This window comes from Neodiprion lecontei, chromosome 2 (assembly GCF_021901455.1).
Source record: "Neodiprion lecontei isolate iyNeoLeco1 chromosome 2, iyNeoLeco1.1, whole genome shotgun sequence".
NCBI classification, from domain to species: domain Eukaryota; kingdom Metazoa; phylum Arthropoda; class Insecta; order Hymenoptera; family Diprionidae; genus Neodiprion; species Neodiprion lecontei.
The window spans coordinates 34,007,765-34,032,108 of NC_060261.1; the positions used below are offsets into that span (position 1 = coordinate 34,007,765).

General features: G+C 38.9%; 2 protein-coding genes across 7 annotated transcripts; one reads left to right on the plus strand and one right to left on the minus strand.

The window, feature by feature from the left end:
• Window positions 1–2: 2 nt before the first annotated feature.
• On the plus strand, window positions 3–22,258 carry LOC107226184 (chromodomain-helicase-DNA-binding protein 7). 5 transcript variants are annotated; one of them, XM_015666898.2, is made up of 24 exons: window positions 3–619; window positions 4,711–7,850; window positions 7,920–8,320; window positions 8,429–8,773; window positions 8,886–9,174; window positions 9,255–10,088; window positions 10,171–10,395; window positions 10,727–11,043; window positions 11,169–11,643; window positions 11,733–12,100; window positions 12,196–12,391; window positions 12,490–12,795; window positions 12,882–13,176; window positions 13,281–13,803; window positions 13,990–14,079; window positions 14,719–14,910; window positions 15,661–16,069; window positions 16,149–16,434; window positions 16,522–17,861; window positions 17,934–18,177; window positions 18,287–18,560; window positions 18,837–18,981; window positions 19,095–19,763; window positions 19,845–22,258. In XM_015666898.2, the coding sequence occupies exons 2-24, from the start codon at window positions 4,818–4,820 to the stop codon at window positions 21,516–21,518; spliced, it is 12,930 nt and encodes a 4,309-aa protein (XP_015522384.1). In that variant the 5' UTR covers window positions 3–619; window positions 4,711–4,817; the 3' UTR covers window positions 21,519–22,258. The 5 variants fall into 5 exon arrangements, with proteins under 5 accessions (XP_015522384.1, XP_046587961.1, XP_046587960.1 ...); XM_046732005.1 differs by having other exon boundaries at window positions 3–336; XM_046732004.1 differs by lacking the exon at window positions 3–619 and adding an exon at window positions 1,942–2,980.
• LOC107226177 (peroxiredoxin-6) lies at window positions 21,965–24,278 on the minus strand. 2 transcript variants are annotated; one of them, XM_015666889.2, is made up of 5 exons: window positions 24,081–24,278; window positions 23,516–23,672; window positions 23,203–23,420; window positions 23,059–23,131; window positions 21,965–22,579 (listed from the first exon to the last, which is right to left on the minus strand). In XM_015666889.2, the coding sequence occupies exons 1-5, from the start codon at window positions 24,164–24,166 to the stop codon at window positions 22,442–22,444; spliced, it is 672 nt and encodes a 223-aa protein (XP_015522375.1). In that variant the 5' UTR covers window positions 24,167–24,278; the 3' UTR covers window positions 21,965–22,441. The 2 variants fall into 2 exon arrangements, with proteins under 2 accessions (XP_015522375.1, XP_046587970.1); XM_046732014.1 differs by having other exon boundaries at window positions 22,448–22,579; window positions 22,997–23,131.
• Between the last annotated feature and the right edge of the window lie 66 nt (window positions 24,279–24,344).

Here is a 24,344-nt window from a genome sequence, read left to right on the forward strand (position 1 = left end):
TTATGTGTAGTTGAGCAGTGGCCGACAAACACACATATATTTTTGTCCAAAAAAATTCATCAATTCGAATTAAACAATCACAGCCAAAACAACCTATTGCAAATAATAACTGTCTGATATCTAACAATAAGTTTTTAGTAAGCGATGTTGGGGTGTTTACAAGGTATATGAAAAAAATGTATGGCACAAAGAGCGAATGCAGAGAAAGAGGAAGAGAGAAAGAGAAAGAGGGAGACACGAGTAAAGAATGACACGTACATACATCATGTATACATATACTTAATACATGGCGTAATGAATACAGTGGGGCATATTTAGATACTAAAAAAGCAAAGGGTACGTTGATTGTATATAAGTTTAAAATGAAAGTACTCCATCTTCCTCGCTATTCTAGTATAGAAGTAGAAAATACAAAAAAATAACAACAATCAAGTGTCGACGCGGCTTTAACATCGAGTGAACGTCATATTATGTCAGGTTGGACGGATAACCTGCGGCAGCACCGCCGTCTTGGTAGTAATTAACCAAACAAAATGGACACTTAGATAACGATTAAGCGAATGCTCGTGCAATTGTTTTAATTATAATATGTGAAAAAATTGGACTGGATTGTATTATTGTAAGTCTTTTTCATTCATCTCCTTTAATACGTTAAAATAGTTACAATGCTTGGCACAAGAAGCGACGGTCGAAAACATTTTACAATAAATACTTGCACAAGTTCAGTCAAGTACACATCAGGCAGTGCCACATTTCATTAATAAATTTTTCTACCGATTTCATAAACCGGAGCCATAGTAAGATTTTTTAGAATATTTACTCTTTTTAGATGCCATCATCATCGATACTATAATAATACGCGGCATGTACTACTTTTCGTAACATTTACGACTCGTGGTACAACTCGGGACTAAAACTTTTTTTTCATGGCGAACAAGTAAATATTGCTGATGTTCATTCGTATCTCACACATTGTTGACACGAATAAATAACTGTATAGATGTATTTCAAATACAATAGACGTCAATCTTCTAGTGAATTTTTACATAATTTCTGAAATTAAACTTTTCAGCAACTTTATACAACCTAGACTTATTATTCCAATGACACATGTATGAAGGATTGCATGATAATTTCACAGTCAGCTTAATTCTGCGCTGTACTACCAACTTGAATCGTATAATTATAAATTGAACTCTTGCATATATCTGTTTTAATTCTACTGACGTCCCATAGCGATTCTATGAAACGTGCGTTAAGAGCGTATCGATCGATAAAGAGAAGAAACAATGAGTAGAATTTCTCCGGTTAAGAACAACTAGGTGTAATACATGTAGATATATCAATACGTGGAGAGTGGGTCGATTGCATTTTTACAGAATCAATACATGTGAACACAATGCAAAATAAATATTTTTGCAACAATTGTGATCATGTAATACATGTATCTTCAAAATCTCGGGCTTGACTGAAGAAATTCAATAGACCCAAAAGCTTTGACAAAGATTTTTCAACTCAAGCCGCGGTGTAAAAGCCGGCGTTGAGTACTTTGCGTGTAAATGAACGTGCCATTTACACACCCATCGAATCGCGCGCTTGTGTGAATATCTATGGACATACCTATATGTACAATTACTTGCCGCATTACACAGTAGTCACACACAACGAAAATTAGACGAAGGTACATATACACTCGGTCGAGAACCACAGGACGCGATTGGTTAATCAAGTATCCTGCAGTGCAATGTCGCTTTATAAGGTAAAATCTGATTGGTTCTCTTTCTCATATAATTCGGGCCTCGCCTTGCGATCGCCAATTGCTTCGTCCGTCTTTTCCACGGTACGAAATACCTTATATACCGTATTATTTTCTATGTCGTGATCCTTCCAGAGTTGTATAGCGGCTTACAGCCACAGTATCGTAACAATTAAGCATTCACGGAGGTACCGTTGAGATCGCTAACCTGACGAACGCCGGGCACAGGTTACAGCAGAACGAGACGCATCTCCGAATGAAAGTCTTTGATAGGAGAAAGGATGAGAGAATTTTGAATTATATTTCCTAAAAGTAATCACCTTAAAGACGTTGGTTGGTAATTAATCAGTATCGTTATCGATTTGTTATATGAATGAATAATTTGATAGTTGCAACGGTTGCCTTCTTGAAAATTATGTAAACTCAAATACACCCGCACGCATACGGTACTGGATTTGTACCTAAAGTACGTTTCCCTTGGTGGGGGGAAAGAGAGCTATCGAGTGAGAGTGCGAGGGAGCGAGACGGAGCGATGTATGTAGAATGATTCGGGCCTATGGACACGCTCGCACCTCGATGGTCCGTGCTACCGCCGCTAGGAAAAAGTCGAGTATCATCACGGGTTGTGTGTCGAGGGACGCTTTTTTCCTGTAAAGTTTTATATGAATTAGTGGCCGGTTCATGTGTTTTCTAATAAACGAACGGTCTGTTATTGGATTTAAGAAAGTGAGGCCGCGTTGCAGTATCGAGCGTTCGCTGTGGTCGCCTTCGAGACTTTAGATGCTCAAGCGGAAATCTCGCGATAATGGCGTACGTTCCGACGACGTTCTGTTGTTTTTTTTACAAAGTGGCTTTGGTAAGCTCGTACAGTTACCCCGTCGCACATCAATCGCGTGTATACCTCGACTGTAAGGTTTAGTGGAAAGACGGTTGTCGAGCTAGAAGATAAGTGCCGTTTAATAGAGCTGCCGGAGATATAAATAAGAAGAATTGAATTCAATATTTCGGGAAAGTAATAACGAGGAAGAATGCGAAAAATCTGATAATCTAAAATGCACTATCAGACTAAAGTAAGAATTTAATTACAAGTGTTCACCGAAACCTCTGCCGATCACCCCGTCTAGAATGTATTCCGAGTTGCTACCTTGATAATATTGAAAAGAGAGGAGCAATTTTGTAATACAAGCATCTGCCCGTAACTATAGATTCTGGAATTTTTATCAGGTTTGTACTAGCTAGCATTTTCTTAATTATCATCCCAATTCTTCCGAATTTTTACACTTCACTGTGCCGCGCACTCGATGTGCTGTGTGCTTGCGCGCGCGCGCATGTGTGTGTGTGTGTACCTGCAAATCTCTGTTGGCTTTGTCCGTTCGCATCCGTTTACGTAGTTTTTAATTTCCTGCTTTTTCATCCCCTTAAATATATTTTCATGGCATTGAATTTTTATCGCGACCCCGTGTTGTGTTTTGTACTCTTACGCGACACACGATGGCATAGAGCACGCGATGAAGCACGCTACGCGAGCATAGAGCCTATAGATACGCGCATAAAGGGTACAGCAAAGATGATTTATTTTCTCTGTAATTAATGTTGCAACGTTCGCAGTCTTATTCCCGATTTGTTCAAGAATCTGTTACTAATCCTACATTTCCATGGCAGCCAAGTCCTGGAGTAAGTTTATTTACAGCAAAGGTTCAATTCCAAAATCCGCCTTGATCCGATCTCTAGCTTGACTTTGATGATTTATTATTAATATTGTTATTATTATTTCTTTTCTGTGAAATTGTTCGACTTATTCGACATCGAGTTCTAGGTATGTAGTTTAACAAATTTATTTTGGACAAGGTGAGTTTTGATTTTACTCATTGGCCAAGACATGTTTCTGGAATTGAATGATGCTGCATAAATGCAGTAACTTGAACATTACATTTCTAAAAGTTAATTTATGCTTTGTCAGAAATTTTAAATCCTTTTCCCAAATTACAGCATTCCTCACTAGTTTCAAGCTTCGTGTGAAATTTTCATAGATGCAGCTACTAAAAAATAACATCTATTCTATAATTTTAATATACGAGCCTGAAGTTGGCAGCCAGAATTAGCAGCGACATGCTCTAATGTTCATTCGAATAAGGTAGTGAGGTCCGAAAAACAAAATATTGTGCAATAATTTGAATCCTCAATACTTTGATAGAATTATGAGGATGACGCTAAACTGCATTTTTCTATTTTCAAAAAGTTTAACACACTTGGCCACTAACCTTGGCTGTTAGCTTCAGCTTCATTTTGAATTCACTGATGAACTTTATTTTTAACAAATTTGAAACATTAGACTATTCATTAATTTATTCCATTTTTTTCTCTCATTTTTAAAAAGATCTTCAACATCCTAATTAAGCATAAGTTTAAGTTCTTTCTAGGAGGCTTTGACAGCGTGATATTCAACTCTACCTCAAGATGGATAAACAATGATGCGCCCTGAAGGGGAAAGGTTATAGCGATTATGAGGTTTGAAACCATAAGCGTATAGCTTTTCCCCATTAGTGTGTATCCTAAACGACTTGAAGTGTGGTAAATCTTGTCAAATACTTTATTCATCAGGTATACAGTAATCGAAGATTTGATGATTACATTTTCATATATATAAGGTGTAATTGAACTCTCAGTATATTGTTCAGATAATTATCTTGATGTCTCAGGTCGACGTAAAAGAAAAAATGACACGATTTGTCATGAATTATCGTTGACCTGAGATGCCAAGTATTCTACACATTACATTTTCACCAAAATTTTAGTAGCAGCTAATTAATCGGTTGTAAAGTACGATTTTATCACCTAAGAGTGGTAAAATTAGAGCTGAATACTTTTTTGATCTATATCTGTCTGACAATTAAAATGTAGAATTTTGACAATGCTCAATCAATCTACAGTCATTTCATTATCTGTTGTTTCAGAAGGTATAGAGAACTAATAACGATGGGCACACTACTGGCCATAGGAAAGGTAGTAAAATTCCCTCTTGAGCCTGAGACGGAGGTGAATAGTCGTGCAGCGTAAAGACATGGACTCGTACGATCTATTTGGCGAAGATGTCAGTGGCTCAATGCTCGACGCTCTTCCAGACCTTGGGGGTACTGACCACTTTGACGCGACAGGTGCAACAAACCCGGCGGTAGTCTCCCGAGATGGTCCGAATCCTGGTCCAAATGGAGGCGGGAATTACATCAACCAACCGTACAGCATATCTCAAGAATCTCCTCTGCAAAAATTGACTTCATTCGGTGGATCTGAATTTGGAAGCTCTAACCAACTACAAAATACAACACAACGAAATATGTTCAATCAGAACTTAGCCGGCTTTGACGCTGGGGCTCCTCAGCGAGCTATGGTGCCAGGAGCATTTCAGAATCAAGCGCGTAGCATGGCTCCACAGCACAGAGGTCCTCATCCAGGGGCTGGAAGTCAGTACCCCAGTTATTCGGATAACATGTATTCAATGGAGCAGCAGCATCCCATGACTAGAGGTAATTTGTCAATGGATCCAGGAATGCAAGGATGGCCCGGAAGTGGAGGTGCTTATCCCCAAATCCAAAGACACTATAATCAAATGGCACCTCAACCTACAACATACAGGCAGCATATGCCACAGTACTCACATCAGCAGGATCAGGCGGCATTAAACCAAAAAATACAGCAGCAACAGCAGCAACAGCAGCAGCAGCAACAGCAACAACATTTTAACGCTCAGCAAGGGATGATGGGGAACATGGGTGTCCCTCATCAAGGTATGCAGGGAACAGGAACTGCAGGAGTCTATCAGCATATGGTGGGGCAACAACAGCATTATCAGCAAAGTAATCCTGCAACGATCTATCAAACCCCTTCGGGGTATACTGGCTTCACAAGTGCTATGCACGCGCAGCAACAACCACAGCAACCTCCACAACAGCCACAACGGATGCCTCACCATCTTCCATCTCATCAACCTCATCCCACTCATCAACAGTATCCTCAGCATCCACAGCAAAGCATGGACCCGCAATATTCTCATCACTCAGCTCCCATGTTTAATCAACCTCAACATCCAGGACCTGCGGCACAATTTGGACCAACTAAACATGCAACAAGCCCTCAATATCGAGCTACCTTTCCTCAATTATCGCCTCAAATGTCACCTAGACCTCAAATGTCGCCTCGGCCACCTGCCGTTCAACAACAAATGTCGCCAAGGCCCATTATGTCTCCAGCTAAACCTAGTACACTCTCACCTCATCCTCATTCGCAATTACCACATCAAACGTCGAACCAGCCTAATGCTATGTCCGTATCTCCTTGTCCACCAACTTCTATGAATATGAATACATCTGGAGCCTCTCAGCAGAGTACTCTTCAGGCACTTGAACAAATGGTCATACCAGGAGTTGCTGTCCCTAATCCAAATGTAACAAGCCAGGATTATAATCAATTTCAACCTCGTCCTCTTATGCCTCATACGACGAATATTTTGCCCCCACAACCACCTCCACAAAATTCTACGCCGCCTGTCACTGGACCCAGAATGCCATTGTCTAACCAATGGCCGCATCCGCCACAACTGCAGCCACAACAACCGCCACAGCCACCACAACAGCAACCACAACAGCAACAGCAAATTAGATCAAATTTGAATGTAAATGATGGTAGAAATATTATTGAAGTTCAAACAACAGCTAGTTCAGAAACAAATTCTTTGTTTCCTGTCAATGGACCCGAAGGTAATAATGTAGTAGAAACAACGACGCGGGACACCACAGACAACGCACAAAGTGTAAACCCTCCGAAACAGGAAGTGGAAAGTCCTGATCAAACTTCTGCTAATCAAAAATCTGATATGCTCAATCAACCAGCAGAAACAACCCTTCAAAATAGTACGCCAGCTAGTTCTGTGAGCGAGCAAGTAACTCCTATTAAACCAGCGCCTATAGAAGCTGTACAAAGCTTGCCAGCCTCAAGCACTAGTGGCAATATAATCGAGACTGGAGTTATGTCCCCTGTGGTACAGCAATCCACAATAACCCAAAGACCTAATTCCTATCCTAATGTCGAAAGCAATGTGTCAGAGAGCAAAATTACAGAACAGTCTGCCGATGTGAGCACCATATCTTGCCATCAGCCAAATGTAACCACTCCGCCACTAATAAACCAATCTCAGCAACAACAATCGCAGCAACAGCAGCAACAACAACAGGGGCAACAATCGCTTATTTGTCAGCAAGTATCGAGTCAACCTATACCTCAGTCACAGCCTCAAGTAATTCCGACATCTCAGCAGCAGCAGGTGCAGCCGATACTGGGGCAGCAGTCACAGAATCAGCCGCCATCTCTTATGGGACAACAAACCCAACAAACTTCAATCGGGCAGTCACCTCAGGCACAACCACAGCCCCAGCATCAAGTTAATATGATGCCTTCCAACAACTCTATGATTCCACTGCCGATACAGCATCAGCCACAGATGCAGACACAGATCCAAGGCCAAACTCCACAGATACAGAGCCAACCTAGCCAAGTACAACCAGGGTTGATGAGTGTACAGCAAATGCCAGCGGTCGGTCAGGCTGGCAATGTTGTCATGCCTTCTCATCAGACTACTGTTCCTCTCAGTAACACACAACCAACGCATCCACCACATCCAGCTTCAGCAGGAGGGTTCGGAGAGTATACAAATGTTCAAAAACCCAATAATATGTATTCCAACGAGATGATTGTGGGTTCTGGGCAGCAGTACCATGCCAGTGGAGATATTATTGGTGCCAATACAATGCCAGGCATGTATGGGATACCGCAGCCGGCACCACCACCTCCTGTCACTCCAAGTGGATTTACAAATCCTTGTGCTCCCGTAACTCATCACCAGGAGAGAGCGGCTCTTCAACAACAGTTACAAGAGTTGTATTGCATGCCTCCGGCTTCTGAAAATCAAGAGAAAATTGTTAGCTTGCAAGAGCGATTACAAGCTCTTCAACAACATGAGATTAATGATCAGTGCAATGGAGGCCCTCAGTGTATTCTCCAGACGCCAATGTTTACTGCTGCTGTTGTCGATAGTCCTCAGGTAAGTAATTTTTTTTCTCTGTTCAAGGAATATGTTCAGAAAATTGTATCATGTGGTACCCTTTTATAGGTTTCAAGCACGACTGGACGAGGTAGAAGTAAAGGTGCTCCTCGCACTAAGAAGAGTAGGAAAAAAGTTGACAAAGAAGTTGTAGCCCCAATTATATCACAACAAATAAGTCAGCCTGAGCCGCCATCGTCAGAGAATCTCGTTACCCCTGTGGATAGTAGCAACGTAATAGATAGTATGGCAGATTCTGAGGACCTCAAGCCAACTTCAGGTGACATGGAGGAAGAGTGGAACAAAAACAGAAAGGCTCGATCACCCAGAAAGCCGAGAAAACCTAAAGAACCAAAGGAACCAAAAGAACCGAAGATTAAAAAAGAACCTAAGCCACCTAAAGAAGCTAAATCTCCCAAGAGTAGGAAAAAAAAAGAAGCCAAAGAACCAGGTGGAAAACGTGGGAGAAAGTAAGCATGCTTTATTCAATTACTTGAAAATATTTAACAAAAATTGTGTCTAATTGTTCGTTCAGTCTTACTTGACAAATAATTTTTAATCTGCGGTTTCTTTTTTAGAAAAGTTGCTCAGTCAGAATCAGCCGATGAAGAGCCTGCCGTTGAAGCTGAAGAAGCTGTAGTATCTGACTCAGGAGCTGTACAAGATGCTGAAGTGAAGCCAAGTGAGTCTGTGGAAAATGATGAGCAGGAACAAGTTGATTCTTCAACAACGGAGCCAATTGTTACGGAGTGTAAAGAAGATGCAGAAGAGAAAGCTGAACCTGAAGAAGCACCTGAAGAAGATAAAAAACCTGAAATCCCAGAGGAAACCCCTGAAGTTAGTACACCAGTTAAGAAAAAATCGACTGGGAGAAAAAAGTCTGGAGCTAAGGTCAGCATCGGAAGAACACCGCGGAGTTCCAAGTAAGTTTGGTCATTATTGCCCATAGTTAGAATTCTCTCAAAAAAAAAAACTACTCCCGTTTCTTTGTAATGTTATCGAACCAGTATGGAAATTCATTAAAATCCATTTTAGGAAGCGAAAAAGTCGCATAGCACCTGATTCAGATGGAGAAGAATTAGCCGCAACACCTCCACCTTCACCAGAAGCTGGTGAAGATTTGAATAAACGGAGATCGGCGAGAAACACACATCGCAAAAAATATGTTGATGATGTTATGCTTAGATTTTCTGACGACGAAGTACCCCTACAAGAAAGTCAAGCTAAGAAAGCTGATGGAAGTAATATCTCTAAGCTACCAGCTGTCAGAAAAGAAGCCGAAGGTGGTGAAGTTGGCCCGAATAAACCCAACTTTGTATATATTGTAAGTGTACTCAACAGCAATTATAAATATCGAGTATAAAATCAAAACAATTATTATTATTCGTTATTTTCGTATTGCAGAACACAATGGATGAAGACTCTATGGTTGTGCAACATATTTTATGCATGCGAATGGGAAAAAGAGAAGTGAAACCTGAAGTGAAATTAGAAGTACCTGCTAAGGAGGTAACGACTGAGAAAACTGAAGTTGAACATGAACCTGCACCTGAAACTGAAGCTAAACCTGATGAGGAACCAACCGAGAAAACCGGTGAAGAAGAAAGAGAAGTTGTTGAAGAAGTTACAATGCAGGAAGAAGTGAAATTGGAAACTGCAATGGAAGTGGAGGGCGAAGAAGTAAAGGAGAAAGAAAGTGAAAATGATGAAGTGAAAAATAAAGAGATGGAAGTAGAAAAGAATAAAGAAGTAGCAGTTGATAAAGAGAAGGAAGAGGAGAACGAGGAGGATAAAAAAGATGAAGAAGGAAAGAAAGAGCAAGAAAAGACTGTGGTGGAGCAAAACGAAGAAGATAAATCAACCTTGATAAAAGGAGGTGAATCAGAAATGGAAACAGGTGAACAAGACTCCGTGAAAGAACCTGAGGACGAGTCTGAGGTTAGTGAGACAAAAGAAAGAGATGCAAACATTGAATCCAAATCAGAAGCAGTGGCACCCTTACCTGAAGCAGAGGAAAAGGAGAAAAAGCAAGAAACACAACAGCTAGAACCAAGCTCGAGTGAAGTTAAGCCTCAGTTTATTGAGGTGGAAGAGTATCTGGTGAAGTATAGAAATTTCTCTTATTTGCATTGCGAGTGGCGTACGGAAGAAGAACTTTACAAAGGAGACAAGAGAATCCAAGCTAAACTAAAAAGGTTTAAGCAGAAGATGCAGCAGAATACGAATATATTTGAGAATGTACGTGTATTCTGGTATTCATTTATTAAATTGTTTAAAGCAACCAACCAAATTATTCACGTGTTGTCTAAACTCATTACAGCCAGAGGATGACCCCTTCAATCCGGACTTTGTCGAAGTTGACAGAGTACTTGACGAAGCAACTCATACTGATCCAACAACAGGAGATACTGTCAGACATTTCCTTGTTAAGTGGCGCTCTCTGCAGTATGAAGATTCTACTTGGGAGGTAGAAGAAGATGTTGATCCCGAAAAGATTGCCCAATTTCATAGATTTAATAAAGTGCCACCTAAAGATCAATGGAAGGTATGAGAAATTCTTTATGAAAATTGACATATGTGACAAAGATCCTGTCCCGATCTCACGAGGTTGACTTAGTACTGTTAACGCAAGGCCACATTAGGGGAAAAATCATTACTTTGCAATTTTAGAATGGTTTTGAAAGAATTAATTGCTCAAAATATGAACACGGTCTACTTCATTATGGTTTACTAAATTTCGGACAGTCCTCAATATCCCGAATAAATAATTTTTCCTAAACATGCATATTATACTAATGTTACTAGCTTCAACCGAATCAGATCTTCGGGTTGTATACATTTAAGTAATCTTCAATTTATTTTTTTATTCCACACAGCCAAAGAAAAAACCTACAGCTGTTGCTTGGCAGAAACTCGATGAGTCCCCAATTTATAAAAGTAACAACAGTTTAAGACCCTATCAGCTTGAGGGTTTAAATTGGTTGCTTTTTTCATGGTACAACGGACATAATTGTATTCTTGCTGATGAGATGGGTCTAGGAAAAACTATTCAATCGCTAACATTCGTAGACGCCGTATATAAGTACGGAATTCGCGGGCCTTTTCTCATCATCGCCCCACTTTCAACTATACCGAATTGGCAGCGAGAATTCGAGGGTTGGACCGACATGAATGTCGTTGTATACCATGGCTCGTAAGCATCTGGAAATGTTTCATTCATCGTGTTGATTGTTCTCTTTTACCATTGCGTTCTCATTTTATTTCAATTCTCTATGTACATTTATTCGTTTTCGTAAGGATTTTTTTTTCTGGTTACAGGGCTGCAAGTCGTAATATGCTGCAGGAATATGAGGTGTATTATAAAAATGACAAACGCCAACCGATCAAAGATTTAATCAAGTTTAATGTGCTTATAACAACATTCGAAATAATAATTACGGACTTTAACGAACTGCGTGGCTACAATTGGCGACTGTGTGTAATTGATGAAGCCCACAGACTTAAGAATAGAAACTGCAAGCTACTTGAAGGACTCAGACAGCTGAACTTGGAGCACAGAGTACTTTTATCTGGAACTCCGTTACAAAATAACGTTAATGAACTTTTTTCCCTCCTCAATTTCCTAGAACCGATTCAATTTGCAAGTAGTGAGCAATTTTTGAAAGAGTTTGGCAACTTGAGCAGTGACACTGAAGTTCATAAACTTCAATTGCTGCTGAAACCAATGATGCTTCGACGATTAAAAGAAGATGTTGAAAAATCTCTTGCCCCAAAGGAAGAAACTGTGGTCGAGGTATTTTTTAAATAAATTATATTCATTATTTTCCTTCAATAATTACAGCATACGGCAAAGTACTTATCTAATTAATTAATAATCGACAGGTTGAGTTGACGAATATCCAAAAAAAATATTATCGCGGTATACTGGAAAGAAATTTCTCTTTCCTTGCTAAAGGAACTACGTCTGCTAACATTCCAAATCTGATGAACACGATGATGGAGCTTAGAAAGTGTTGTATTCATCCTTTTTTACTCAACGGTGCTGAAGATCAAATTCAATTAGATTATAAACAAAGCAATGATAAAGAAGACTCAGAGGGTTACTATCATGCCTTAGTGAATAGCTCAGGTAAAATGGTACTCATCGACAAACTTTTACCAAAATTGAAAGCTAGTGGTCATCGCGTCCTTGTATTTAGTCAGATGGTTAAATGCTTGGATCTATTAGAGGATTATCTTGTGTACAAAAAGTAAGTTCTCAATCTGCAACTCTTCATTCATTCATTCATTCATTCAATCGATGACACTAGGAGAGATCTAATATGTGATATTCGCTTTATCATAGGTATCCATATGAAAGAATCGATGGACGAATTCGTGGAAACCTCCGACAAGCCGCTATTGATCGTTATAGTAAGCCTGATTCTGACAGATTTGTTTTCTTGCTTTGTACAAAAGCTGGTGGACTTGGTATCAATTTGACTGCTGCAGATACAGTTATTATCTATGATAGCGATTGGAACCCACAGAATGACTTGCAGGTGAAGATTAAAGACCACGACGAGTTTCACATTCAAGTGTTCTTTTTTACTTAGTGAGTAAACTTCAAAATATATTCATATTATATATGTTCTGATAGGCACAAGCACGATGCCACAGAATCGGACAGCAAAAAATGGTCAAAGTGTACCGCTTGCTTTGTCGCAATACGTATGAGAGAGAAATGTTCGACAAAGCTTCGCTAAAGCTCGGTTTAGATAAAGCTATTCTACAATCAATGAATACTAGTCAAGGAGGCAAGGATCCCAACAACAAACAATTGACAAAGAAAGAGATCGAAGATCTTCTTAAAAAGGGTGCATACGGAGCTATCATGGATGATGATAATGCTGGGGACAAATTTTGCGAAGAGGATATCGATATCATTCTCGAGAGGAGGACGCAGGTAATAAAAATTGTTCAATAGAATTGAAATGAAATACATATCCTATTTCTAATAAGCAGTGTTGTATTAAAATTCTCGTTCAATAGGTCATCACCATTGAAGCAGAAAAAGGCTCAACATTTTCGAAAGCTAGTTTTGCCTGTTCATCAAACAGAACAGATATAAATATTGATGATCCTGATTTCTGGAAGAAATGGGCAAAGAAAGCTGAAATCGACACAACAGAAAAAAAGGAAGAGGATGAACTTGTTATCTCTGAGCCTAGACGTAGAACACAAATTAAACGATATGGACATGATGAATCTGTTGTTGATATGTCTGAACTTGATAGTTCAGATGACAATAGTGATGATGATGTAGGAGGAGGACTTACAGGCAGAGGTACTTTGTGTTTCCTACATTCAGTATTTGACCAAAATTTGTATTGCGTCAATGTAAGAGAATCGAAAAATAAGTAATTGCCTGTTGGGTTTATTTTATTGTAGGTAAAAGACGTCGAGACAAATTTGGCAAAAAGTCTCGCAAATTCTTTGATGAATATGTTCCAAGGGAAGGTGAGGTAGTTTATGGTAATTGGGCACGCAGTGAATGTTTCAAAGTTGAGAGAGGTTTACTTACATTTGGCTGGGGACGGTGGGAAGAGATATTGCAACATAGTCAATTTCGCCGGGGTTGGAGAGAGATAGATGTCGAGGATTGTGCCAGAGTCATTCTTCTCTATTGCCTACGATTCTATCGCGGTGATGAGAAGATACGTAATTTTGTTTGGGATCTGATTACGCCGTTGGAAAATGGTGAAAAAATCAAAACTGTTATGATGAACACAACTGGAAGAAACAGCAGGCAAAAACAGAAAAAGGGCCGCACACGGGAAGGGCGTGAAACTCGAGGGTCCTCTGCCAACAATGGAACAAGCGATCCAAATCATTGGAGTAATGCAGAAAAGTACGATGGGGACATATTCCTAGAGAGTAATTACAAGAAGCATCTAAGTCGTCATGCAAACAAGTGAGTATATTATTTTTTTCACTATGAACTGAAATATTTGATGCCAACTTCTTAAGAATAGCTTCCAATTGTATTGTGTAATGGGTTTTATTTGTTAAAAATCATATAATACCTAAATCTGGTATTTGTATAATATTTTCGACTCCTTTTAATAAATCTGTGAGTGAGATTATTTGTTGATTTCAGAGTTCTTTTGCGAGTTAGAATGCTGTATTACATCAAACACGAGATCATCGGTGATCTTGTACAGCATATCTCGGATGGTGTTCACGTTAGGTCAGTAACACACATAAAAAGTTTAATGCTACCGTCTTTATTTTGTTACCTCTTTTCTTATCAAGCGATTATTAAAAAACGTCGTGCACTTACACTTACAAGCTTACACAGTGCTTATAGTTGCATGTGCTATGTATTTGTTCTACTATGGGTCCTAATTGTGCCAAGAATGCTCATAGAGCTAAGCTATCTGTTACCTTCGTAGCCATGTCAATGACAGTAGGTCGTCCAATCATACTAATAAAATTCCTATCACCTTACTCTACGCTACTGACCATTGTAAGCCTGTGCATCAGATACTCTCGGCAACACATCGATCTGGTAAGATCTAGAGTCCAATGCAGTGCACTGTGTTGAGAGGGCAAAAGAAAAAAAATACTCGAATTCAAATTTTAAAGATTCGTTGATATCAGTTTACGTGAGTTCTATAATTCAATTGCAATTTTCGCCACAAATGTGAATATGGTCAAATAAAAAATGGTTCAATGTAGTGTAGGCGAATTTTTCGTAACACAATGGAACTGATATCGTTGAATCGATTTCGAAATTTCAAAGAGATGTTTAAGAGAGTAATTTTCAATTGGCATATTTGAATTGGCAAAAAAAAAAAAAAAAAATCAAAATGGAACCGCCCTACAGTGCTTTGCGGATAAATCCTCCGCAACTGGCGGAGCCTCCAGTGAAATGGTGGGACCTGATGGCAGACAAGTCTTTATTAGTGGGATGCTTCAAACACGGCTACGAGAATTACGATCTGATGAGGGCCGATCCCGCGCTTTCTTTCATTACCAGCTGTCCTCTCCCTCCCCAGACTCAGACCGTTCATGCAAAGTGAGTATCTGTTGGTTACATTTTTTAAAAAAATTTTCCACAAATCTATCCTGACATGCTGTTGCTAATTTATTTTAACACCACCCGCACGCTTATTATGTCTGCTACATATTTATGTTTGCAAAATGGCAAAACTATAACTGCAACTTGAAAAATGAAAGAGTACGATTTCTGATTAGTACAAGATGAGATGAATTGCAATTAGTTATAGTTAAAGCGCAGATCATTTTGGTACACTGCTTGATACTGAAAATTTGTAAGATGAAATTTCGTTCGTACTCTTCTATTTTTCTACCAGCTTAGTCTTTGAATATAAAAGAATAACGCAGCTTCTGCATTTGCCATTTCCTCTTCAAGTTCCACGTTGGAACGTTTCATTTGATAATGATTCAATTCTTGAATTCAAAATTAGCAATAAATGTGTGTATAGAAGATTCGCTTCGAACGATAGTATAATAAATCAAAACAATAGTACTGATTCTTTAACAAATGTATCATCAAGCCATTTATTCAATTACCAAATGAAATATCTTCAAATTGTATGGACATATCTTTGGCAATCAATAATGCCCGAGAAAGAATGAAAGATGTACATCGTTTTGTCAGAAGCGTAAAAATCTGCGGCAAAAAAAGCAAACATAAGCTTTAACCTTCTTTCATTATTCTCAATAATGTGTAATATTGTCTAATACAAAGTGAAGTTTGAGTTCTGAGGTCTCATATAATTTTAACAACCATGTAATTTTTCAGTAATAGGGATGATAAAAATCTGGAAAACGAAATTGAAGATGGCGAGACATCAGGTCTTGCAAGGGACTGTAAAGAATTGGAAAAATTTGGAGGAGAGACTCCGACTGATTCTCCCGCTATATCGAGTAAAGCTGATACTCCGATACCAGAAGCTAGTGGCAGTCATGATGGCAACGACGGAATAACAGAAGATGATAAAGCCTGGCCATCAGTTGTGGATCTCAATACTCGCCTTCGACGAGTAATATCTTCTTATCAACGCAGTGTGAAAAAAGATGACACGAAACCTGCTCCAAAACTTAAAACTGGAAACGATGGAGAAACTAGTAATCACAATACCGTGGCTAATACTGATCCGCCTCTTAATATGCAGGGATGGGACTTGCAGCAACTTGCTATGTATCTTCTGGTGAGTAAGAAGATTCTACGTTCGTGTAACAAGTAAGAAAGTAATTTACAGATATAATGTCTTCAAAACTTTATTTTAGAAAATGGAACGAAGAGAAAAAATGGAGGCAATGGTAAAAGAGAGAGAGCGAAGCCGTTTGGAAGAACAGCGAACTAAGTGGTCTAGACGAGAGGAGAGCGAATTTCTGCGTGTTATATCAACATATGGTGTCAATTACGATAGAAAAAAGGCCCAGTACGATTGGACGAAGTTTAAAAGTATAGCTAGGTTTGATAAAAAAACGGACAACGATCTTACAGATTACTACATGTCTTTTAGAGCCATGTGCAAGAAAGCCTGTCACATGAAACTGACTGATGACGATGGTATGCATTACATTGCAATAATCAATGAGAAATAATTCGATTATTTTAGGTCATTCCAATTAATGCATTTCAATACGTATGTTGCAGACATTCCTTTGGATCATCTCAGTGCTAGTAAAGCTCGACAAATATTGGATAGGGTTGATTTATTGAGCAAAATACGTGAAGAGATATTGTCTCATCCTCACTTGGAAGAAAGGTTAATGCTCTGTCAACCTTCAGCTGATACACCAGACTGGTGGCAGCCTGGTAAACATGACAAAGAGCTGTTACTTGGAGCAGCCAAACATGGACTCGGTAGAACGGATATTACGATTCTCAACGATCCTGATTTTTCATTTCATAAAATTTTGAACAAAAGTATATTTAGTGGCGTGCAAAGCGCAAGAATGGACAAATTGGATAAAGCAGTAAAAATTGAGAGTCGTGAAGATATACTGAAGTTTGACAAAGACGAGATTTTAGTGAAACTGGAAAAGGGAGAAGGAACTTTGAAGATTGAGAAAGTTGGTGCAAAAAAAGACAAAGACTCAAGTACAGATAAAAAAGTTGACTCGATGAACTTAGAAAAAAGTCAAGTCGAGTTGACTATTGTCAAGGCAGAAGTCAAGCCCGAAGATAACAGTAGTAGCAGCACACTGACTATTACTACCATTTCTAAACCAAAATCTCCAGAACAAGAAAAATCTTCTGAGGACAATATTGAGAACGAAGAGAAAGGAAAGAGTGAGGATATCAGTGAAAAAGATGCATGTGCCGAAACGATGGACAAAACAGAACAAACGGAAGTAAAAGAAAATGGTCCCATTGTAAACGAAGATCCAGTTCAAGAGATAGAGCCAAAAGTTGAGGATAAAGTAAATGTACCAGAAGAAAAGGAAGAAACTGAGAAACTCGATTCTGAGAAAATTGAAAAAGAAGAAGATCCCCCATCTGAAAAGGAGTCTGAGAAAATGGATGTTGCTGAGGAAAAGCAAGAGAAAGAAGTAGCTAAGGTAACTGAAGATGTCGAGAAAATTGAAAATCAGTCTTCTGAAAAAAGCAAGGAAATTGAGGAAATTGAGAAGCCTAAAGTGATAGAAGTCACTGAAGAGAATGCCGCAGAGAAAACTGAACAAAAGATGCCTACAGTTGTTGAAGAAAAGATGGAGTCTCTAATCGTGAAGAAAGAAGAGATAGAATCTCAGGAAGAGAAGATATCCATTATTGAAAAAGACAGTAATAAGTCTACGAATATAGAAGACAAATGCAGTGTTCAAGCTGCAGAACTCAAGGCTATGTTTCCTGATCTGGAAGTTATTCAACCTCTTTCGCGACTTACGCAAATTGACACATTTGTTCTACGTGACAAAACTATAGATTATACAGAGCCAACTGTCGCTCAGTTGTTGGCACATAGTTATCAAATATCTATAAAATGGCCAAAGGTGATAAATTTTTTTCTATTAAATAAATTTTTTTATCACAATTGTGAACTAATTTACCATTTTACTAAATAGGAACATGCTATTGAGGCTCGGCTGATGCACATTGTTCACGCAATAGAACACAAGGAATGGCCAGTTGCCATAAGTTTTAGTGCTGGCGACGAACCAGAAATAATTTCCAATGAAAAAGAAAGTTCAGAGGTGATCACAATAACCACAGATCATGGGGTAACCCGCTCCATTGGAAGTGGAAATAGCATATCTGCTGCCAAGAAACGAAAAAGGCATATCGCCATTGATGTAGAAACTGAACGAGGTGAGCTTTTTCAAGTATTGCAACACTCGTGAAGATTCAATTTTTTATGCAGGTACATTGAACGGATTCATTCATTCATTTGATGCAAGCTTTCTTAATCTTGTTCCAGCTAAACTGCATGCCCTGCTCAACAGTACTCACATGACTGCTCAACCTCCCTCGGGATTGAGTAAACCAACTGTCCTGACTAATTCAAACTGGGATGTTAATGAAGAATCACAGTCTGAAGAATCTCGTCGTTCTACGCCAGTGCAACCCCCTCCTGCTCATCAACAAGCTCGAACACCTTCGACGCCATTTGACTTCAAGTACACAGTTCCAGGAAAAACTACCATTATCCCTGGAACTTCTAGCACATTAACGCCGATTGATTTATCTGCTGGGTAATATCAAGTAGAATTAATTTTTAAAGATTCAAAGTGATTCGCCGCTTTCAATAAAATCAAAAAGGAACAAATAAAGATTAGCGTCGGGAAATTCTTTGCTGGGATTTGAACACTTATTGTGAATTCCCCACACTCGAGATTTTTTCCCTTTGCTGTCTTTTTGCCCTTTTAACTTATACTTGCATTATATATAGAACATTTTTTTTTTTTTATACATATTTTATGGTAAAAACTTCAAAGCATTGATGGAAATTTCGATATTTTTTGATTCAGATATCCTAAATCCAATCCTGAAACTAACAAAGACATGATGAACGAAGTACAAGACTTTTCTATGCCGAATAAGAGCAAGCAAGTCAGCAGTAATAAAGGAAAGCTAGATAGCATGCTGGAGAAGCTTACGAAAAGAAAAAGTTGTGTAAGTATTCACATCTAATGGTTCTTACCTTAATTGATGTTTCTTTTTACGTACAATATTCCAAGAATAGTTAAGCAGTTATGCAGCTGGTTATATTAATTTTTTTGTTGTAGTCAACTGACGAACCAATAATTGGAAAAGAGAAAAAACGGAAAAAATTAGATGAAATAGTATTAGGTTTGAGCGCCGCAAAGGAACAGCAGAGCACTCACTATCCTGAACATGGCAAAAAGAGTACAATCACGCCAAACGTAACTGTAACTCCAACGTCTGCGCCGATTGGTCTTCCAAATCAACCATCAAGTTCTCAAAAACCATTTTCCATTACCGTTACTTCGATCCCAGCTTCTCGAGCTTCTGGATCCTCGTCTGGCCTGCCACCTCCGGCTTTACACTCGCACAAAGATAGTTTTTCTGCACTATTAGCTCAGGCTGAACAGCAAAACCGTGAGCTTAAAAAACAGCAACAGCAACAGCAACAACATCAGCAGCAGCAATCTCTCATTTCAGCTCACTCATCAAGCAGTCATCGCAAAAGTTATGAAGCTATGATTGCAAATATGAACAAAGTTGCTGATTATTCTAACATCGGGACGTATTCACATGAAGCCAAAGTGAACAAATGGCTTGCTGAACAAACTGCTATAACGGAACAATTAGGAGCCGAGTATTTAAGCGCGCCGAGAAGGAGAAGGCCTCGCGTTGATCCTTCGTTGTTAGACTGGAAGAAGTTGACAGGAGACGAGAATGTTGCCGTAATAAACCGACTTACAGGAAAAAAAGTAAATATATATTCTTTGAACACAGAATTCATTTGTCATTCAGTTTGACGTGGGAATTACTTATTCTATATCGTTTTACAGGTAACTGGAACTAAAGCACCACAGTTGAAGAGACTGGGACAATGGTTGATTGAAAACCCGATGTTCGATGTTGATCCAAAGTGGGCCGAACTGGTCAAAGAGCGCGGAAATCTTCCTCACGATCTACAGAAACGTTTACCAGGAGCGGACCGAAGCAGCAACAAAGGAAAAAGTCCGGGCAGGCCACCAATGATGCCAAGCCCAACAGGGCAAGTTTCCGTCAGTCAAGCTAATTTAGCTGCTACATCAATGGCGTCTAGTTTGAGTTTTCCATCGTTGGGAAATCTGAACAATTCACTACTATCAGGCTTATCTCTCGGCAACTTTGATCCCAAAAATAATCCGCTTCTAATGCCATTTGGGGGGCTGCCCAACTTAGGAGCTCTAGGAGGACTTGGGAACCTTGGTAACCTTGGAAATATGAGCTTAACCAATTCCTTATTTGCGAACCTGGCAGGGCTGGGTTTACCTTCATTAGCTGGTATGGAGGCAGCTTTAGGTGCAACGGCTACGAGCACTGCAGATACGAATACTGCGAATTCGTCTAGCGGCGGAAAGAATTCAAACTCTAACAGTGTTGGTGGATCAGGCAAATCAAGAAGCAAGATGGACATCCCCACAAGTAAATCATCCGCGCCATCTACCTCAACATCGTCATCCCTCTCTACAACAACCCCTTTCCCATTCTTCTTTCCCAATCCTAGTCTTTTATATACCCCGCTCGGTCTCGGTGGTCTCAATCCATTTTCAATGCAGCCTGGTGGAGTATCATCTGCCTATGAAAGTCTCGCTCAATGTGGACTTCTCACTCCACCAACATCCACATCGTCGTCACGCAAGACTACATCTACGTCAAACACTTCCCGCCAAAGGGATTCTATAGCAGATACCATGAAGCGAAAAGACAGCGAAAAGAAATCGCGATATGTTACAGATCCGGGTTTGAGTCTGCAACAATATGCTGAAATGGCTCTTCACAGTGATGACAAAAAGCGTACAGAGCCTGACAAGAAAGAAATAATCGAGCTCAGCCAAATTGCTGACTTGTCAGCAAGGCTGGAACGGAAATCTAAGGAACAAGAGATGAAGGAAGCTCTGGAACAGCTCAGCAGAACAAGCGCAGAACTGCTGACTAGGAACTTGGAGGATTTTCAACGACCACCAAAGCGTGGTCGTAGTGCGGATCAAACTTACGATCCACCACCTTCATTGGAAGTAACTCTAGAACCTATTGTGAAGAAGGTCAAGGTAACCGAACCTGACAATGTGAAAGCTGTTGTTACCAGTGAGCCTCTTGATGTAGAGACGCTCTTACGGCCAACAACAGTTTCTAGGCAATCAACTGAAGAAGAAACGACTCCGTCTCTGCCAACTGCAAACGCGAGCAACGTTAAAGAACCCGAAGAACCTCCTCAGGTAGAAGGTAATCCAGTGCCCACCACCTCAAAAACCGAAAGTAAACCGAGTTGCACCGAAAGCAGCGAGGACGATGTAAAAGGCAAAGGAAAGAAAACTCGGAATGTCAAGCGATTAAGTAATGATCCTCCTCCGGAACGCAAGAATCTTCGATCTAGTGCTGGTCGTCAGGCGAGAGCTGCGGCTGAGAGGCAGGCTCGGTTGGAAGGTGAACAACAGCTTGCCGAACAACGAGAAAGTCACGGTGTCACAGAGTAAATGAATGAATGTATTTTATCATCGAATATGCGGATAAATAGGTTGAAATAAGACGTTAATGGAGTACATTGAACGACGACTGATCTTACGTAGCGGTGATCGTTATAATTGTATTAAAATGGACTACGATGATTGTAGCGAGTTTATTATATATGATAATAAAGTTAATGATACTATTAATATTACTGATAAAAACTAATGATAAAACTGATAGTAATTTATCGTGAGAGCTGGACACGAGGTACATACATACGAATAAAATATAAATACGCTGACAATTATAGGTATAATAATTATTACAAGTGAACGTGTGATAAGCAAACACACATAAGAAAAATGTGACAGTATTTTGCGAGGTAATACCTAGTTTGTGTGGTAATTAACATTCAATTACATGATAACATAGGTAGTATCGAGTTGAAAAAATTTTTCCCTTTTTCGTTAAATTTATTACCTTTTTTGATCTTATTGGTTTTGACCAGGGACTGTTTTATATACATGCTATTGATTATTGCTATCACTGATATACATACTTATAAAATAATACGCATAATAATCTTACTCATGAAGGTAGTTAAAGTAAACTAGGAATAATTTAAAAAAATCATGTAAATACTAAGGAATCCGATTGGTATTGTAAGCAACACGTGTACTTGGAAAAGTGTATATAAAGCAGTGTACTTTTAATTATACGTTAGGTGAAATAATAATAAACGGCTTCTTTCGTTGTTTGCAATTTATCTGGCAGACAAATTTATTCATGTTGTACATACATAAGAAGATTTTATGGTTCGTATGAGAAATCAGGCAACTAAGGCACTTGCCACAAAAAATTACTCTCATTTTTTAGAATGTACATAGTATTGATACTTGAATATTTGGTTCTTATTGTTCCATATAAAAAATTACGTACATGGAGAAAGTTAAGAGTCTATAGGCTGTTGAATGCTACGAAGATATGGTTTACCAGAAGGTAGACTTATAACTTTAATGTCATCCCCAAATAGAGACTTAGCATCTTTGTCATTGACGGTAGGTTGTATCATAACATCATCTCCGTTCTAAAAAAGTTGTGATTCGTGAATGGTATTTAGAAAATTTGTAAAATTTTTGGAAACCATCCAAGGCCAATTTGTCAAATTTATTGGCTGGCACGTAACAAATTTTGAGATAATTCAATTTTTGATGTAACTAGTATGGTTTGCAAGTCTTTTGCTTGTGTACTGTACATAATGTAATTGTTGTGTGACAGTGAAGAAAAAAGTATCTAGAGAACAAAAAAAAATACACTTATGTGTTAGTACTAAAAGTATTCTTTTTTGTACTCCGTTATAAAAACAACGCCGCCACACTTGCAACCACACTTTTGTTACATAAAGTATCGTGAGCACCATGGAGGTAAAGTCTTTTTCGCCACGTGTATTACAGTATTTGTCTGGCTCGTGCATGCACTCACCTATGACTTGTTACAAACTTACACTTAGCGTAAAAAGATCTACTTTGCCTCCTCGATGCACAATCTACTCTTCATTTCAATTACCTTCCAATCTACAGGTGTTGCTACCTTGTGTTTGTCCGTCAACTGTAAAGAATCAATAACTCTCAAGATTTCACTGTAAAAAAAAATGACACATTAACATAAGATTACTTTCCTCCTTCAGACAAAGATAGGCATGATGTATACTCGAAATTCCTTCCTGTTGTAGCTGGATAAAGGATTGAGAGCCTCATTTTCTTCTTAGGGTCTATGATGAAAACTGATCTAGCTGAAACGGGCAAGCCAGTGCTGTCAACTTCATCTGGATCGAGCATTCCTAAAGCTGTCACAATTGTGCGACTTTCATCTTCAATTATAGGATATGGAAAGTTCGCCTCTGTAATTTCACCATAGGCTTTAATATCCTGAAAATGAATTATAACCATTTTATTTGGCATGGAATTATTGATTACATAGATCTTCAGTCATGTTCCTTTAGAAAGTTATCAGCTTTTCGCACCTTGATCCATTGAATGTGTGATTTAACAGAATTACAAGACAAGGCAATAACTTTGACACTTCGCTTCTCAAATTCTGGGATCAACTTTGCTACTCTTGCCAATTCTGTTGTACAGACTGGGGTAAAATCGTTGGGATGAGAAAAGAGAATTGCCCAGCTAAGAACAAGAATTGCTGATTAATATTAAACAAGAAAAAAAAACATCAATCGTTTGTAATCATTTACGAGATGCAATATATTAAAATAATTTGAATACATAGCAAAGGATATTACTGATTGCCAAATGAGAAACAAAACAGATTGATTTCGAATATCTTTTTGGAGAACCGCGAGGTGAGAAAAAAAATGCTTTGAAGTACATCTTAAAGAGAATAGTATCATGTCAACACGACTGGGCTGAGTTCAGAAACCTTACTCGAGTGACTCGAGTATCGTTGTGTCTTCGTTTAATCTCATGTGTCAGACAGAGACAGTATGATATCCGAGTTCACTCGGGTAAGGTTTCTGAACTCAGCCCTGCCGGTAAGATTTATTAGGTTATACGAAAGAGATTTATGAATCTTACGAGTCTCCAATCCATTCGTGAAATTTAATCTGGCCGATATCAGAGTTTGCTGTAAAATTCGGAAATATTTCGCCGAGTAGAACCATATTGAGGGACAATTTTGATTCGTAACCAAAAATCGTTTCGATTAACAAGATTACAATAAATTTGATTGTTTTGCCTGACAACAGAAAAAAATGTAAACAACAACAAAACGTTCCTCACCATTACATGATTGGTAGGAAACCATCGAATATGCGATTGCTATGTGAAAGGATACCTAAG